The sequence below is a fragment of the Miscanthus floridulus genome, chromosome 12 (assembly GCF_019320115.1).
Source record: "Miscanthus floridulus cultivar M001 chromosome 12, ASM1932011v1, whole genome shotgun sequence".
NCBI classification, from domain to species: Eukaryota; Viridiplantae; Streptophyta; class Magnoliopsida; order Poales; family Poaceae; genus Miscanthus; species Miscanthus floridulus.
The window spans coordinates 78990272-79009932 of NC_089591.1; the positions used below are offsets into that span (position 1 = coordinate 78990272).

At 40.9% G+C, this 19661-nt stretch overlaps 2 protein-coding genes across 2 annotated transcripts; one reads left to right on the forward strand and one right to left on the reverse strand.

The window, feature by feature from the left end:
* Nucleotides 1-309: 309 nt before the first annotated feature.
* LOC136497843 (protein PELOTA 1-like) lies at nucleotides 310-7375 on the forward strand. Its single transcript, XM_066493713.1, has 16 exons — nucleotides 310-519; nucleotides 700-782; nucleotides 1352-1427; nucleotides 1812-1886; nucleotides 1968-2024; nucleotides 3438-3483; nucleotides 3759-3834; nucleotides 4312-4387; nucleotides 4470-4502; nucleotides 4586-4654; nucleotides 4890-4996; nucleotides 5328-5400; nucleotides 5568-5606; nucleotides 5820-5917; nucleotides 6687-6793; nucleotides 7126-7375. Exons 1-16 carry the CDS (start codon nucleotides 469-471, stop codon nucleotides 7197-7199), a joined length of 1140 nt encoding a protein of 379 aa, XP_066349810.1. The 5' UTR covers nucleotides 310-468; the 3' UTR covers nucleotides 7200-7375.
* A 10520-nt stretch (nucleotides 7376-17895) lies between these two features.
* LOC136498174 (transcription factor IBH1-like) lies at nucleotides 17896-19189 on the reverse strand. The gene has a single exon (XM_066494131.1). The coding sequence runs from the start codon at nucleotides 18990-18992 to the stop codon at nucleotides 18327-18329; it is 666 nt and encodes a 221-aa protein (XP_066350228.1). The 5' UTR covers nucleotides 18993-19189; the 3' UTR covers nucleotides 17896-18326.
* Between the last annotated feature and the right edge of the window lie 472 nt (nucleotides 19190-19661).

Sequence of the window (19661 nt, forward strand, 5' to 3'; positions counted from 1 at the left end):
AATCAAAATATTTTATAATTTGAAACAGGAAGTGAATACCTCATGAATTAATTTTGGCACTAGTGTTTTATGTGCGTCCAAATTATATCCGATTAAAAAAAATGTGAGTTTGCAAGGAGAGACTGGGTCCCGTGTGCTACACAGGCCAGGCTTTGCTGAGATATCATCGGAGTCGGGCCTACCTTACCCAGCAGTAGGCCAGCCAGCCAGGCTTGGCCTGTTGGGCCGCATCCTACTGGACACCAATCTGGCTTTCTGGGCCGTCACGGTTATCGCGTTCCCTCCCGTGTTCTAACCCGTCCGACGGGTCACAAACAAACAAAAACACGTGCCCCTTCTGGCCTTCTCCTCTCCTACTCGAACTCGACACTTTCCCATCCCCTCGCCGTCCGCCGCGATTCACCCCCGCCACGCCCGCCGCCGTCGACGCAAAGCCGCGCGAGAGGCCTTTGCCCTTCGCCCGCAGCGATGAAGCTCGTCCACCGCAACCTCGTCCGCAACGGGCCTGGCTCCGTCAAGGTCCTCCTACTTCTCGCCCCTCCCTCTATGTCGCTCGGTGCTCTCTGTGCGAGCACTCCGGTTGCTTGTTGTGTTCGCCTTGTTCTGGGGGATTGGGGCTGGGGCTAGGGCTGACCCAACCGCTGGGGTTCCGTGGGTTGCTTGATTGCTTCTGATTCGGCTTACGGTCGTGGTCCGCAGTTGGTGCCGGAGGAGGAGGACGACTTGTGGCACGCGTACAACCTCATTGCTATCGGTGACAACCTCCAGGCCGTCACCGTTCGGTGAGTACATTTTTTTATGCGTGCAACTTGGTTCAGCTCTTGTGCCGTTTTGCCATGACGTACTCCTTGACTAGTGCCCCTGTGGATGTGAAAAGCCGCTGCAACTTAGGCTATCGGGTTTTCCAGCTTAAGGAGTGAAGTTTTGCAAAGCTTTTCGATTTGTTAATCTGTGACAGTTAGGGCTCTTGGTCGATGATTGAAACTCTAGAAGTGAAATTAGGGGAGGTATCTGTAGTACCAACTACCAAGGCATGGTTATCATAGTTGTTCCATGACTCCAGAAATGAGATAGACTGACAATTTTCAGCTGTTCAATAGGATTTGGGATGTGGCGTATTTTTATCCACTAATTCTACTTTATTCAAAGGGTTCTTTGTTGCAGCTCCCCACTGGTTATTACACATTCATAATGTGCACATACTTTCAAGTCTTTGATCATATACTGCAATCTTTTGGGGATATTAGTTCAAGTCTCCATCCATTGCTTTCTCTTGCATGTGTGCATATTATTTAAATTTTGAATCTCCTTATTATGAAGTTTTAAGGGATTGTTCTTCTTCTGGTTCCAGGAAAGTGCTGAGAGAGGTGGCATCTGGAGGACGTGATGCCGAGCGTGTGAAGCTTAAGTTAGAAATTGTAGTTGAGGTGATGCATCATCTTTCTGTGTTGTCTTTCTTTCTCCATGATTCCATATATTAGCCTTTGACATGTCAATTGACAGCCATCATTATTGGTTGTCAAGTTAGCCAACTTTGTGAAGTTATGGGTTAAAATTGTTACTGACTTCAGGATATCTCTATTCCAGACATGTGTGAAAAAGGCCTGAAAAAAAAATGCTGCGTAAACTGATAGTCTGTCAAACTGAGCAGATACTTTTAGGATCTAGTTAAACAAACCTGTTATATTTCTAGCTGTTGATTTTATTTTCTCTGTTCCTCTCGGCTTTGTTTCCTATCCTTTCCAATGCTATTAAACCTTAACCACTTGTCTACGTTGATAACCGAGTGTGTCCTTTGTTTTGTAATGAAGTCTGTAGACTATGACAAGGAGGGATCTGTCTTACGTGTGCGTGGAAAAAATATCACTGAGAATGATCATGTGAAGGTTAGTGATTTTTTTACTTAATAATACTACTATGTGATGTGAATAACCTTGTTAAGCTAATCTCGTTCTTTCTGAATGAAGATTGGCCAGTTCCACACGTTAGAGCTTGAGCTGAAGAGACCTTTTGTTCTACGAAAGGTATTGTTTAAATATCAAGCAAGTTTATCTCAATAAATATGAAAGATCTAATTATTAACCATATGTTATAGCCCAATACTTCTCGCTTTTCAGTTAATACTTAATCCCTCTGTCCTGGAATACAAGGTATTCCTAGGAATTTTAGAACATATTATGTGGTAAACCAAATGACACATGTAATCCTTCTTGGTTACCTATTTGGGTTAATAATAGAAATTAATAGTCCTTATAAAAAGTAGAAATTAATGGTAGGTATGCATGTGAATGTTGCCTTTTCTTTTTGAACACAATGAATGTTGCCTTTTTAAACTGAGTTGGAGGGTTGGTTCACCTATAATCCCTTACATTTAGGACAACTTTTGAATGCTTGGATACCTTGTAATAATGTACTAGCAGCTTTATGCTCGGAGCTTGGACTATATGGAACCATCACAATGGTTATGTACTTATGTCTTTGATGGAGCAGCCCCAAACCTTGCTGGCGCGCTGATCATAGCTGGCGATGAGCGCCGTTTGTGGTCTATGGCAGGGGCTTGAGGGCTATTATTCTTGACTGCCCTCCTCCCCGGTAGTTAGAGTGTTTACTGTTTAGCTCAGTTTTGGTCGCCTTGTGTGTTTTTCCTGGGTGCGAATGTAACTTCTTTAATTGGTGGGGCGTGAGTGCGTGTGTGTGTGTGTGTGGTGTTTGTGTGTTGTTTGGGCTCTTTCCCTTTTCTCTTCTTAATATAATGATGCGCAGCTCTCCTGCGTTTTCGAGGAAAAAAAATGTACTAGCAGCTGTTTGTCTACACTCTACTATCTAAATTACAGGTCCTGCCATATTCTTAGGATGTCCAAACATGTAAGTTTTTTTTCTTCTTCATATAAGCTTAACCCTTCTTCTGTATCTTATGTGGCAAGGCCAACCTGTTAATTTAATAGGAAAAACTAAGCACCTCCATCAGCTGCCACATCACTTGTACATTCTAATAAGCATACAAAAGTCATCAACATATTTTGAATCGCTTGACATGAGACTTTTGGCTACCTATGCAATGTGTCCTATGCCGATTATGCTTATTGCTTCCACTTATTTACTACCAAATTAAAAGCTTGCAGTTTGAGGCATGATAGTGCCATTGTTTTGTCCCTATCTTACTTCTGAGCTTGATGATTGCTGCCCATGAACCTAATGTTCTTTTCAGTCTTTTTTGCTTATATTTTTATAACAACTTTGTACTTCGGAAAGAAATCAGAATGTTTCAGCTTTTCTCTTTTTCGCTATTGATGTTAGAGTAGTATCCTCTCCACTATGCTCATCATGCTGCATTGCAGTGGAATTTTGGAGCGTTAATTGATATTTCTTGGGGTGATGCGTTTCAATCTTTTTCGTTGCTACTTTTTTCTTCAATGAAGCATGTGCATCTTGTGTAGGAAATTTGGGATTGGTTAGCACTTGAGACCATCCAGCAAGCATGTGGTATGTGATTTTGACCCATCATTTGCATATTTATGGATTATCTGCTCAATCAAATATTAATCTCTTCTTCCATTTCTAAAATAAGTTGGTGTTAACAATTTAACATGGTGTGCATATGATACCTGTTGTGCTTTACCATCTTGTGAGTTTGACCAAGATATAAACCACTCTTTGGTTCCATTTCCTGATATTAGCTTTTCTGAATCGCCTCATCCTCTGTTGTTTATCTATATGAAACATAGTGTTTTAATTAAGTCTATCCAAACCTATTGTAGATCCTGCTGCAAGTGCGGATCTAGCAGTTATTCTCATGCAAGAAGGACTTGCCCACCTATTCCTCATTGGCAGAAGGTGTGTGGAACTGTTGCGCCATCACAAAATAACAAATATTTGATTTTAATATTTATTTAATTGTTTTATTTTATGTGTCTAAGATGTCAATGTTGTTATCTAGTACATAAGAGTTAATGTCTTAGGAATTAGCTCTTATGGACTCTGGTTCACTCATGCTAAGAGTGTCTGTGCACCACCTGTATAAATCCTTTGCTTTCTGCACACCTTTTATATGTTTTTCCTGTTCTGTATATGTGGGCCATTTATTTATTGTTGGCACTTTCGGAGGAATAGTAATCCATGAATGTGAAAATAAGAAAAAGGAGAAATATTCTGAATATATTTTTTATCTATAGGTTTCCTCTCCCTAAGCGGTTACACATTTCAATATTATAATTTATATATTTAACTGAAGAACACGTATTGCCATATAGATGGCATCCTGGTGTATCATTTTCTTGTTGTCTTTTTAATGGCTTCGATTCTTCTGATCAGCATAACAGCAACTCGGGCACGTATTGAAACATCAATTCCTAGGAAGCATGGCCCTGCAATTGCTGGCTACGAGACGGTATGACTGGTTCTGTTAATTAACTACATGACAAAATTGCTGTTTTACTTCTTACTGATTTGCACTTTCTGTTGTTCTGTAGGCTCTCAAGAAGTTCTTTGAGCATGTTTTGCAAGTAAGCTATTTACACGAAGTTATGCAAATGTGAACATGCATACAGGCAACAATTGACCAATGCATTACATTACTTGGTTGAAGGCATTGCTGAAACACATTGATTTTGAAGTAGTCCAGTGTGTTGTAATTGCAAGCCCAGGTTTTACGAAGGTAATCCTCACTTGCTTAAAGGGGAAACAATGTACTATACAGTAGCTCCTTTATAAGGGGCATAAGTCTCAGCTGTGTGCTGCTAGGCGTGTGTTCACTCTTCATTAAGTCTTGTGTCAAAATCCATCTGTCATTATGTGCTAGTTACCACCGTTGCATAAAGTTGAATGCTTGTATGCTAAGGAAAAAAATTATCAACTTATGTAGTTTTTTGGTTCCCTTTTTATCATTACAGGATCAGTTCCGTGATTATTTGTTTCTTGAAGCTGCACGGCGAGATTTAAGAGTAATAATTGAGAACAAGCAACGCCTTGTTCTGGCACATGCAACATCAGGTTACAAGTGAGTTCTTCCATCTTTCTATGCCTGGATGGTTAGTTTTGTTATGTGGGGATAAGGTACTAGCACCGATTCTTAAACAGTGTAATATGTACAGTTTTATGCAAGCTGGCTAGCATTAACAGTTTAGCTTTCTGACCTGTTGGGAAACTTATATGTCAATTACTATTGTTTCATAGATGGTCCTTCTGGAACCATAATTCTCTTAGCTAATTCTGTATTTGCTAAACGACTACTGGATTGTGTTACTTATTTATTTGATCATATTTTTGTCCTTTTACCCTTTCAAGTGTCCTAACTTAATTTCTATTTGTTTGCTGGTTTCATTTGTTAGGCATAGTTTGAAGGAAGTTTTGGATACCCCAGGTGTGATGGCACTGATAAAAGATACAAAAGCAGCACAGGAGGTAAGCCTAACTATAAATCATACTTGTCACTAGATATGCTAATTTATGTATGGAGCTTTCTTAAACACTTCAGGTTTTTAATGCACATTACACTCAGTATAAACAGATAATATCATATTCTCTTAGTTGTTAATCTTTTTATTTGTTTTCTAATTTCTACTTTGCAGGTCCGAGCTCTGCAGGATTTCTTCAATATGCTTACTAATGTAAGTGTCTTCCAAGTGATTTTTTAACAGTTTCTAAGTGTGCAATAACTATATGGAATTTCTCTATTCTGGTGCTACTGTTTTGAGTTAACCCTTTATGTGTGTTAACTTGTTCCCTTTTTAAAAGATAAAGTTAAATAAGGATTTTATATGTATGAATTATAGCTGCTAATGCACTTAGTTGAAGCATATCTGTTTGCTGATTAATTTCAGGACCCAGCCCGTGCTTGTTATGGACCAAAGCACGTTGCGATTGCACATGAACAGTATGCTGCTGTCCAGACTCTTTTAATAACTGATACTTTGTTTCGGTAAGCTGCTGTTCATAAAACTTCGATTTGTTGTGATTGTCAATAGAACATAAGAAAGATTACAATCATAGAAAATAAAGACAAATCTCTCTTGGAGAAGAACCATGCAGGCCCTTGTATTAGGCTATCTAAGCTGGTGTAACTAGCTGAGGATATTTGGTTTTGCCTCGCATGTTACGAGGAAACAATAGATTAGATTAATGAACTATCTGGGATTTCCAAAAAAAAATGTTAGTTTTCTTGTCCTTAATTTCCCTGATATATATGTCACTCGATACCAAGATGACCACAGTAGCAATCATCAGACCTAACTAATAATGAGTACAAACTTGGGAAAAGAATGCAGTAATTCCTGGATGTAGGCAGTAGGCTACCTTTTCTTTCATTGTGAATCATATTCTAGGGACATCTTGTCACTGAACTCACTCAGCTAATGACATTAACAGCATTTTCAAACTGGTCATTTCCACAAGAGCACTTAATTTATGGTCCTCGGTCAACAATCGACCATTCCTTACTCTTATGCCGGCCATAACAAGTGGTGTCCCATATATGTACGCAGTACTGAACATATTGTTCCTATGCATATGTAATATGATTTTAAACAGAAGTTTATGCATTACAACTACTTTACCTATGTCTTAAACTTCTAATTTGAAATATTCTCCCTGCTCCGTTCTATCCTACTTGTCCTTGGTAGTACTTTACTACATGGAATTTCCTGTGGTGACCGGTGAGAATAACAATCAAACCTTCTCTTCACGTACAGGAACACTGACATTGCTACGAGGCAAAAGTATGTGAACTTGGTTGAAGGAGTCAAGAAAAGTAATGCCACAGTGCACATATTTTCCTCAATGCACGTCTCCGGCGAACGTGAGTACTTCGCATTTATCATATGATTTATCCATGATTGTTCATTTAGTCAGTTTCCACTGTAATCGATGAAAATGTACACACTAAGCTCTTACTCCGTCTGGTCATTAATAAATGACGTTTCATCAGAAAATCTAAAAGGGAAGGAAACAAGTCATTTTGCATGTTCGAAACGCCATTAATTAGTGTCCGGAGTTGGTATAATGTAGTATGCTTTTAATAATAAAAATAATAGATTTTATTCTTCGAAAGCAATTGGGAAAACATTGTTTACTTTTAGAATGTTTGCTGCATGCTTGTATTTAAATAACACTTGCCCTTTCTTTGAACAGAGTTAGCGCAACTGACGGGAATAGCGGCTATACTTCGTTTTCCCCTTCCTCAACTAGATGACATTGAGATGTGATGATACCAACCTTTTTGCTTCTTGTTTAACATTCTTTTTGGTTGTAATCTGTTAGCATATCACCGAAATCATCTGTAACCTTATGCAGCTGATTTGATATGGTATAGGCAACCCTGGAAAGGAATTCTGCTACTTTTAAGATATCCTACTAGTTGTAAATGGTTTGTTGTGCCTTGTTTGTTGGTTCCTTTTCTCATTAAAGCCTGGTTATTTTTCACAACTTAAACTGAGTGCTTGTACATGCTCTTGATTTCAAGTCACCATCGAGTGTTGGAGCTCCAGACATCAAAAATTCAAAACGAAGGCTCTTTGTTAGTAATACGATATGGCGTTGATGCTGTTTCGTTGTGCCCCTTTTACTTTATTTTTATTTCTGTATCGATGACAAGGGCATCATTTTGTGACTTTATATGGAATCACCTTTAATATATGCTCAGCTGGAACTGTCCTGGAACCTCTGGTGCTCTGATGGCCAACCTGTGCTTATCTGTCACGCATTGTTTATTGTTCGATTATTCGTCCCTTTTCTTTTGTTTTTCTTTTCGGGCGAGGAGAGGGGAGTCACGCGAGGCGAAATGCACCAAACTGCGTTGGAATTCTGTGTCTCGCGCGCGACGCGGAAACACACATTTCTTTCGTAATCATAGAGGAAAACTATATATATCTGAAAAATATGTACGCGTATAGTCGTCTGAATATTGATCGGACACCACGAGCTGCATTTTCTTTCTTCCTCTAATAATCATTTGGACACATCGATTTCGTGTGTTGACTGTCCATCTTGTCCAGTGCCAAATGAAAGATTTTGGACTCGATTATCGGCATGGTTGCCACGTTATGACGGCGCGATTTTGTTTGCTTCCAGTCGCTCGCCTACCGCCAGCCAAGAGTCAGCTCCTAAGCTAAACACGTAGCTCAATGTAAATGGGAGTAGCCTGGCCTTCATTTTGTCTGACTGTACTCTGCTTCTCACTGTGGACCAGAGACATGCAGAGTAACAGCCTCTGTGGTTGTCCAACTTTGATCAGGTTTCTCTTCTGCCGTGATATTCTATAAAGTTTGATTTGCCATCTTTTAGTTATGATCTTTTGATATAAGAGAGGGAGATAGACCATCTGACATGTGAGTACCGGCGTTACGTCAACAAAATCACCCAATAAATCGCATTGAAATGGTTATTTTATCTGATTTTGAGAGTTAAGATGTGTACGTTGTTTGATATTAGAGTTCGAGGAGGTTTTTTAAATTCAGCAAGTAGTTAGGAGTAAATCATACTTCACTCTATTCTATTGGTGTCCCACAGAGAAACTTTATGGTCGATCCAAACATTCCGTCTCTTTCGTTCGTCATGTTCTACGTACAACGAGACAAGCACAGAAGAGTCAAGTGCCGCCGAGACGCCGAACAGCAACGGTACGCAGTACTACCTCCGTCACCGAATTTTTACTGTAGCAACGTTTTTTTCTATAAAAGATTTTTTTTGATACATCAGGTTTTCACATATATGATTCTTTATTGAACATACTTCATTAGTGTTATATATATTGAAGTATCTAAGATTTTTTTAAAAAGAAAAACAGATTGTCAAGTTTGCTACAGTAAAAAGTTGCTGACAAATAAACACAAACGGAGGGAAGTATTTCCGGAAGGAGGCAAGTCCACATCACGGGGCCCCACTTTTGTCCTTTTTAGGAGAAATTCGCGAGATTCATCGCATTTTTTTTGGATTAGAAATTTGGACTTGACAGATGGATTAGAACCGATCGATTGCTCGTCGTGTCAACGTGGTCTGCCTAATCCGGGATTAATTAGCACTAGGCGTGTAGGAGTAGGACAACGCAGGGGGAGAGAGACTAGCTGAGCTAGCTAGCCTGATGTAAACTGGCTAGGCTACTTGCTGATACGATAACAATATTCTAAGCTGCTCATCAAGTTGGGGCCGTGATGCCATGTCCTGCCACTACTCATCAGAAGTGGACTTGTGCCGGACAGAAATGGGATGTTTATCCCATCCCATTCGGATGGCTACCAGTGTCAAACCCTATTAGTGATTAGCCCATGTTATTACTTAAGAGTTAAGAGGCACTTACTAGTGCGTTTTGTGCTCAATGAGCCAGTTCCTCCTTATTTACCTTTGCAACTTCAGTCCTCTCTCTGTTGTTGCTGTTTTGAAAATTTTGTTGTTGTTGTTGAATAACCTTCAGTGTAGGGACCATAGCAGCAGCAGGGACAACTTTACATCCTAGCAGGTAGAGATTGCTTTTGTCTTGCGCCCGGTTTTTTAGGCTGGCAAGTACGCGAACCCCGGCAGAGTTTTTGCTTAAATTTGACTGATAGCACGTACCATGAGGGGCTCAATTCAAAAATCACCATGATGTGATGAACTGATGATCCAACCCTTCCCATCCGTTTCGAAGACTACAAATGGGCAGCCATCGTCATGTACCACGCACCGAGTTAAACTAGCATATCCATCGCTCTTAAACCTCACACAAATAAAAATCTACCCAATCTTCTCATCTGTAGACTATAGCTTCCTCCTTAATTTAATACAGCCAACATCAGGTGATGAGATGAAGTACCAAATTGAGAACATATATAAATCTATATATGGCTCTCCAATCATCACATTAACTGTAAATTAGTATCCACCTTGAGTTGCTAGACAGGCCCTCCATTACACCACCACAGTCCATAGCTGGCTAGTTTAAATAAATTAACTAAATTAGCATAAGAAACCACAATGGGTGCCACTAGTAATCCCTACAACCTTCAAAGCGGCATGTAAACAAAGGATAAATCCTTCTCTACTCTGCTCCCTATATATAATCTCCTTATTAAATTGATCTTAGTTATCTCAAGATGGTCCCAAAAGTGTGTAGGCATCCCTTCATCTCACCAAGAACCAACCAACAACACCTCACGCGGCCCTAGCAGCATGCACCCATTTTGTCCATGACAAACCAAAAGCATTTTAGCTAGATAGCTAGGCCACGTTCCACAGCATAATTAAGGTCTTTGGCATGCTTTAGCCACACCCCGAGTTGGCCACATGTTGTAGAATATCACAATGTCCCTTTTTGCAAACAAAAAAAATTGAATATATATACGCCACAATGTATATATAGTTATATACAATACCGCCTGTCCTACCACTTGGTATCATATATATGCAGCTAGCGTGTGACGACATATATGATCCATCGCATCCTTTTCTTGTGGGACACACCCTTATAGCCTGCCATGCAAATGATTAGTATTATACCATGTTGTGAGCTAGTGTCATGAGATGGAAGGGCTTTAGCTACCTAGCGAGCCTATAGCGTGCTTTCTTCGGTGATGTCAATCATCACGCCATCATCATCACAGCAGGAGGCTACCTGTAATAACTTCACCTACTCAGCCTGTTCACTGGTTGGTTTCTGGGCTGATAAGCCCGACTGATGCTGGTTTATTGTGAGAGAAAAACATTGTATCACGACTGATAAGTCTTGGCTAAAACCAACAAGCGAACATCCCGACTAACTGGAGTAGCTAGCTAATTGCCTCGCAAATGCTACACCCCCTCTCACTGGCTATATATACTAGCTCAGTCACTTCACCGGAGTGGAAGTGGCACAGCATCCCCAGCTGAGCGAATTGCTGCCAGAGAGTGAGAGAGAGAGAGCATCAGTAGTGGAGATCGGGGCGGGGAGACCATGGCTAGGCTGGGCTCGGTGGTGCGGTGGTATGGCGGGTGGAGGGAGCGGCGGGCGCGGCGGCAGAAGCAGCTGCGCCTGCGGCGGCAGCACAGCGGCGGCACGGTGTGGCTGGGGCGGCGGCGCAGGAGCTGCGGCCGGCTGGCCGTGTCACGGCTGGTGCGGTGGCGGCTCGTCGCGGAGCTGCTGCGGCCCATCAGGAAGGCGCTGATGGAGATGCTCGCGGGCGCCGCGGCGGCCGGGTCCGGGTCCGCGTCCGCCCCCGGCCGGCGGCAGCTGGTCACGCTCCCGCAGCTCAATTTCCCCTTCGTCGGCACGCTCACGCTCCCGGCCATCGCTTGATCGAAACGCGCGCGTGCCCGCCTGCCCGGCATGCATCGTGTAATGATTTTGCGTTTGTTTGGTTTGAATTTTCGTGTACGTGCGTACGTATGGCCTGGGTTAGGCGATCTCCCAGCTCCACGGCCCTGATGACACTATAGCTAACCTGTGACCTGTGGCTCAAATCTCTCAATCTATCGAGTTAACAGCTGACACCCTTTTTCCCTTCATGTAGCTTTTACTGTCGTGTGTACTATAATAATGTCCCAATACTCGTGGCAAAGACAAATTCAGATAAAAATGATACCCCCTCCGTTCCTTAATATAAGCCATATAGATTTCTAAAGAAAATTTCAAAATATAGGTACGTATCAGCTTCCACGTTGATTAGTTTGGAAACCTTCCCACCGTGCATAGCACATGCCCCAACCAATCCCTTAGATTTATGAAGCAATCTGATTGGGAGAGAGAAGATGGCCTGATTTTTTTTCTCGGTCTCACATCATTCCTCAAGTCGTGCGTTAATATTGGTACTAAAAACTATATGGCTTATATTAAGGAACGGAGGAAGTATAATTTAATAGCGTGTTTACACACTAAATTAAATCCTCAATTGTGTACTAAGCACACTTCAATTAGGATCCTTATATGATGGAACAGACTTTGGCAGCTTAAGGGGTGTGGGAAAGCTCCACTCTCTCAAACTTCTAACTTCCAAGCCAGGGGCAGAGCCAGAAATTACGGATAAGGGACACATGTTAAAAGTTAAAATACTAAATTTATCTGGCATCATAGGATCCTTATTTTTTATTGAATTACATAGTAGAATTTCATATACATCAAAGGAATTTATCTGGCATAGATGGTGTTTGCCCCCCCCCCCCCCCCCCCCCCCCAGCCCCTCATTTCATCTGCCCTAGGACCTAGCCAATCGTCTTAGCTCCACAAGCTTTAACTGTATAAGCACATCTCCAACACGAGCCCTCAAATTAGGACTCTACTTTTAAATTGAGGGCTTCTCCTACTCTTAAGGATCTGTTTCCTACTCTTAAGGGTCTATGTTTTTATATCTACTCCAATAGGAGCCATCAAATCAGTGCTTTCAAATCCAGTAGACTTCTAGTAGACACTGGCATATGAGACTCACTCTCGTCATTCAGCCACACCCACCATCTTTCCAATTGACTGAGCTATGGGAGCGCGAGAAAGGAGGGGAGGAGCACCAGAGATGGTAGGGAAGGTCCAATCGATGACACACGGCCGAGGGGAGCCACGGTGGGGTTGAGTGTCACGCTGAGAGGAGAGGAGCCGCATTAAATAGGCCTCGCAAGGATGGGACATGTCAGGGAGGGGAGCCTGCCGGAGGAGTGGAATAAGGCGGTGGCGTCTGATAGTCAGGACAAAAAAAAATACGTGGGAACACTAGTACATGAAAGATTTTTAGAGACGATCAAAATTGATCTTCAGAGACGGTTTTAAAACCATTACTATGCCAGCGATCATAAAAATAAGTGATTTTTAGAGGCGATTGACTTTAGTCAACTGTCCCAAAAAAAATAATTTTCAATTTTTTTTAAAATCATTTAGAGTCTAATAAAAATAACAAAACAAACATTTTTAAAGTTAAGGACCGGCCACAGCTCACACGGTTTATTTTTCACTTGTTTTGAATAAGTGCCGACACCCGAATTCTGAACCCATAACCTCTCACACGCGCGAAACCTCCCCTACCACCGCACCACGCAGTCACTTGTGTCTAGTTCTATGATGTTGTCTATTTATACTAATATGTACGAATCTTGTAATCAATATTTTAGCTCATAAATAATCTTAAATGAGAAAACTTTCAACTACAAAGTTTTAGAACTCATCGAGCACAACAACTTTGATATAGAATATTTCTCCATCCAAGGTCATTTAAAAAAATTCAAAAATTTGAAATTCAAAATCTGAGACTTAATTTATATATTTAGAACCCTAAATGATCCCAAACAAAAATTTTATCAACTATAAAGTTTTAGATCTCATCGAGCTCTACAATTTTTATATAAATTTTGTCTTCATCCGACTTCATTTTAAAAAGATATAAATTTATTTGTGCTGCAGCTATTTTTAAGGACGGTTGACTTAGTCGACCGCCCTTGAGAATTGATTTTCAGAGGTGGTTGACTTAATAAAACCGCCTCTAAAATCACTCATTTGCAGAGACTGTTGACATAAGCAATCGTTCTTGAAAATAGCATTTTCAGATGGTTCTCTTAACGGAACCACTCCTAAAAATAATATATTTTTAGAGCCGGATTTCTTAATGGAACCGTCCCTAAAAATTGATTTCTTAATGGAACCGTCCCTAGAAAATGGAGGCACCTCTAAAAATCATTTCTGTATTAGTGGAATGGATTGTTGTGGGAAAATATTTCCTAGGTAAAAGTAGAGACCTCCCTACGTACCCCTAGGAGATGGGGCGGAGAGAAGAGATTTGAGAGCCTCTAAAAAGTAGGGACTTGGGTTAGGGCCTTTTTGGATTTTTTTTTTGTTCTAGCATAAAAAAAATAGAGTAGAAACCCTGTTTAGGATTCTTGTTGGAGGTGCTCAAATGTGGATACAGGGGGCCGACATGTGCTTATTAGTATGGGTACTTGCATCTTCCGAAAAGAAAACCGACGTACATGCCCGTGCTTGCATTTCTCGATTTTGAAGAGGTGTGGATCCTCTCTCTTGCAAACATTCCGTAGCGTATACATCTCTACTATATTTTGGGCAAACAAAATCTTAATAGGAGTACGTGTAGTGATTCATATGACCCTATCAGAGACTTGCATAAAACAAATTCATTCTTGTAGAGATAGAACAAAATCTCATGCGCAACAAAAGCAAGCGAAAGAGTTTTAGATCAAAGAAACATCTTATAAAAACCAGACAGCAAAACGAAAGACTGCAAAAAGGTCCTGACGGGCACCTATAAACGTGATGGTTAGAAGTTCCAATTAGCTTTATCATCATGCAAAAATTGAGCATTAACTCGACAAAGTTGAGAACCTAGTACTAACATCTGTCTCATGATATAATTGTAAGGTAGTAGGTAGTAGTATATTAGGATAGTTTGCACCGGAAATTCTTTTTAGTAAACCCGTGCTACATAGATAGGTGACCAAAAAAAATGTCCCAAACACCTAACGCCAAAACATTGCTCTTCCCTGTAAGAGAACGAATGCAAGGACAAATGGAGAACTTAGTAACATCTGAAACCAGAGCTCGTGTCATCTTATTTATATGTTGCAAGGTATCCCAATTTTTTGTTCAACTTAGATGCAAAAATGGCATGCATCTTATTTATATGTATCGCTAAAAACACCAAGCATTTACATAGTCACATGCTTCTCATCCGAAAAAGAGAAAAACAGTCAGGCTTATATAGTGGCAGCAAACTTGCTAGCTTCATATATATGGAGCATGTATACATATGACAGATATTACCGATCGAAAGCTTTTCATACAAAGCTTTTCATACATTTTCTTGCAACTTTGAACCTCATTAGGAACATGCATGGAAAGGCCCTTATTAGATCAGAAGAAGGCAACGGATACCATGGTCCATAAAAATTAATTTGTGATGTTGACAATCTCATTCATGGAACAAGTTTGTCCATCTAGCTGGCGACAACTGTAACGTGCGTTCTGCAAATTCTACAACGAAACACTTGACAGAAAAAAAAATGAAGTTTGACTTGAGAACTAATTTGAATTATTACCCTCGGCTCTAATGATCTATCTATATCGCTTACATTTAGGGAATAGTTTTACCCATAATTAATGATAGCTCAAAGGTGGTTCGAAAGCTCCCTATTCCCTTAAAAAAAACTCTCCCTAGCTCGCTTAAAAAATATAAAGACGAACAATTCCTCCTGTGTAGGGGTGATCATCTATCAGTTCTTGAGCCAGATGTGACAGAAAAAAAAAACAGATGCTAATTTAGTTCATATATATATATATATATATATATATATATATATATATATATATATATATATATATATATATATATATATTTGTCGTCAAGCATTTTGACATTATTTTTCCAATAAGTTATTGTGAATTAATGACTCTTTATTACTCTACTATACTTTGCATCACATATATATAGCCGCTAGAAATTGTTTTGTGTATTGTTTTTTATACTACTGGCTGTTACATATATGAAAAATAAAAATATTGTGGTAAACCATATATTAAAATGTTAGAATCATGTGGTAGCTGCATTAACTTGAAACTATTAGCTGGTATGACATGCTCCCTTGTTCATATTATATATAAATAAAGAAATGGATCTTATGAAAACCCGCTTCCCATGAATATGCAGTTTTTTTTGTGTTAGCACATATGTAAAAAAGGAATTAAAACAAATAATCTGTGATTACCAACAACAATCAATAATGTACACAAATGACCCCTTAAGTACAAAAACTATTCATCAGATCACTTGAAAAACAGAAGGATACCCTGTGAAATATATTAAATCCCCTCTCAAGCTTTTACCACAACAACATTTTTGCCCTAATAATTCTTATGTTCTGCATCGCATAGGCATACGATATATCATATAGTGATTTATTTTTCAACAACCTAGGTTCTCTTTTGAGTTCCCTAACATGAAAAAAAGAGTTGTTTCTATATATACATGACATTCTCATTCAACACAAACAAGTTAGTTTCATCCTTTTTTAGAGTGATCAACAAAATGTAATCTTGTTAGCCAAGTTTCTGTCAAGTTCACTCCAAATTAAGTTGAATGTTGCATTGTTACTTAACCATGTGTGGTGTCTACCCGGCGTATATGTATTTCACTCAGTGCATATTTTGTTCTTGCTTAACTGCAATGTTATTATTTCACTAATAATAAGGGGAAGAAAATACAATATGCTTATGTGAACTGCTGATTAAACTTTAATTTGGCATGCATAATGGAAACTTCATATAATTCGTTCACAGCATGCTAAAATGCTCTCATAGTTAGATATTCTGTTGGATTTGAATACTAGCCCACTATGCAGTGCAACAGATAAAAACATAATAATTAACTCGTGCATACACGAATAAGCTGACAGAGCGCAGACTAGATGAAATGAGTATATATTTTGTCGCATTGGTATAGAAGCCTCCAAATTAAGGAATTGGTACGGTACACAATATTGACCTGCCACCATTATTATAGTGGGCAACATATAGTGTTATGTATATTTATTTATGTTAATAAATGGAAGATGGCTATATATCTAGCTAGCAAATTATTAGTACAGCTAGCTATAAACCTTGTGGGCCCATAGAATTGGCTGGCTAATTGCAAGGTGGTTTAGCTAGCTATAGATTCAATCGAGTACCATATTTTAGTGTTATTAGTACTGATTTAGGTGTTCGAATTGGACAGCCATATTAGTTACCTAATTAATACTCCTAATTAAGTGTAATGCACATAGCACATACCTTGTCTACATATCTATATGAGCTTAATTAATATCCTTTGTTTTTTTACATATATGAACATGCATGCCTGATTGACAGCACAATGAATATCCAAAAGAGTAATAAAGGGGACCAATAGATAAACGGACCTTATGTGCAAAGAGAAAATAAAACAAATAAAAAGGAGACTCTTATCTGTAAGGAATGCATATGATAAATGCAATGCCTGAACTATATATGCATGTGTAGTATGATGATATTGTAATATATAAGATTTGCACGAATATATATGCTGCTTAACCTACCCACCATTGGCACACAATTTACACAAAAAAATACTTCTCTTTGATCAGTTGAAACAAGCAGAAGAAGCCACTATTAAGCCTTTCAGATTCTTACCTCACAAAGAAAGCAACAAATAAAAGCATGTGCCAGAGACAACAATCAAGAATAACACATGAGGAAAGAACCAAAGAGAAAAAATAGATACAGTCAAGTACACAGAATAGTCTTTAGAGACGGTGGCACCTAAAAAGGAGCTGGGAATAATTAGTTGGCCTAGCTGATTGAAGGTGAGAGGAGGCAAAAAATATGTATTTCCCAAGGGAAAAAACAAAAGGGAGGTCCTTTATTTAATCAAAAGATGCGAACTGCCTGTAGAGAGAATGTCTTTTGGTTCCTTTGGCTACAAGTCATACGTCTTCTCGAGCTCAAAGTTCAGCAGCCCTATTTGTGGATCCCAGTTTCCCAAATTTGAGAGGAGAAAGGAAACACTCTACCAAACCAATTGAACACAACCACCATCCTAGCACTCAAATTACACACAAGGCAAATAACAGCTAGCTAGCTAGAGCATCATCTACCTAGTTGTCAGCTCTCCCACCAGCAGTCGGAGAGAGATATGGAGAGAGATATAGAGAGCTACATGCATACACATGGGCAGCCGCACCTATACCTCACTCCAGAAAAAAAAACAAGAATAATAGCTAGTATATAGCTAACTCGAACAACCATCTAGATCTAGAAGAAAAAAAATAAAAGTATATATGTTAATATGAATGCATCATGCATTATTCCTGCAACCACTCATGGTAAAGGTCCATGCCAAGCTATGTGATCAGTAATTACCTTGTTCCCCAATTCAGATCGACCTACATGCATAAAAGAGGAAGACAGAAAAAGTGTGTGTATAACACAGCTACAAAAGATACATGACATGGCTCCACAAATTTCACAAACATATATACGCATACCCAATCATCTGACCCAACAGAGCAAGCACTGCACTAATAGCTTATATATGTGTATGTGTGACTCCATGCTTCAATTCTCTCTATATATGTTACAATTAATTACCTCAATAATCTCCTCTCCCTCCAATATAATTGCTGCTTGTTGTGTGTGTGGTTCCATCTTCCATGCATGTGTGTTCCCAACCTATACACCTACTAATAATCTTATCTTACCAACTAAACATATGTACCAGCAATAATAATCTCTCCTCAATAATGTCCTATCTTAATCATGCATATCCATCTCATGTGTGACATGAACAAGAGATATGCGATGATCATGATCTAGATACAAACGGCGGCGTATGATCGACGGTGCAAGAACAAGAATTAATTAACCATGCGGTATTAATTAATTACTGGTTCGGTTGTTGGGCGATCGACGATCGTTGGGCGGAGAAGAGGTCGACGAGGCTCTGCATGAGCTGCACCTGCGCGCGGAGGCAGCGCACGTAGTCGGCGGTCTCGTCGAGGAGGCTGCAGTACTCCATCTCGGCGCCGCCGGGGACGAGCTGCCGGAGCGCGTCGGCCCTGGCCGGCTCCCCAGCCTGCCTCGGAGGCGGACCCCGGGCTGCCACGGCCGCCGGAGCCGCCGCCGGCGTCGGCGCCGACGACGTCTCCCCGGCGCTGCTGGCGCGGAGCATCAGCGGAGGCGCCGGTGGCGCTGCGGCGGAGACGCGCCTCCGCAGCAGGACCGCGCGCGTGGAGGACCTGGCGACCACCCTGCGCGCGCGCGCCTGGCGGAGCAGCGCCTGCGTCCAGGCCCGGCGCGGGCTGGCGGCGCGCGCCATGGACGAGTAGGCCGCGCGGCGGATGGTGCGCGGGCGGCGCGGCGCCGGGGTGGTGCTGTGGATCCGGGCCAGCGCGCGGAGGAAGTGAAAGGCCAGCATGCGCTTCGACGGCCGTTCGTCCGGGGCCGGGTCGCTGGCCGAGGCCCGGCGCCGACGGTTAGGGTTAGGGTTTGGCGGCGACGGCGGTGGTTGATGCTGATTACGCGCCGTCGTCGTCCTCTTCCCGGCCATGAACGGGACCGGCGCGGCGCGGAGGAGGGGGAGAGGCGGGGGATGGAAGGATGATCGATCAGAGAGAGAGGGAGAGGGTGCGGTGGGAGGTGGGCGCGTCGCTTAAAAGGCAGGCGGAGGTGAGAGAGAGAGAGAGGGAGGCCGGGTGACTGGGTGAGGGAGGTTAAGGACGAGGAAGACACGGTGGGGGAGGAGAGAGAGAGAGAGAGAGATTTGGGGGGCTCTGACACAGAGGATCAGGAGAGGGGCCTGCCTGCCTCTGTCTGTGATCATGCTAGTGCTAGGAGTATTCTATTCTTGAGAGAGAGGCAGAGGAACACGGCTCCGACACAAATGTCCTCTGCAAGATCCGGTCGTAACACCCTACAAATTTCAATTTTAAAGATAGGTTTAAAATGATTAATTTAAGAATTTTGAGCCCATAAAATGTAGGAAAAAGAATATTTTTTATTATATTAAAATTTACCGTAAGAAGTAGCAACATGGATTTGCATGCATGCCGGTGCATTTGGTCTATTGCAATGAGTGGTTGAATTCAAAATTCAAAATGCTTTTGGAAATGAATTTGGAAATGGCTTTGAAATAAAAGAAAAGAAATTTTGAAAATAAGATAATTTAAAAAGTTATGAAAATTATTTTTGGAAAACTTACTAAAATTTGCTCATTTTT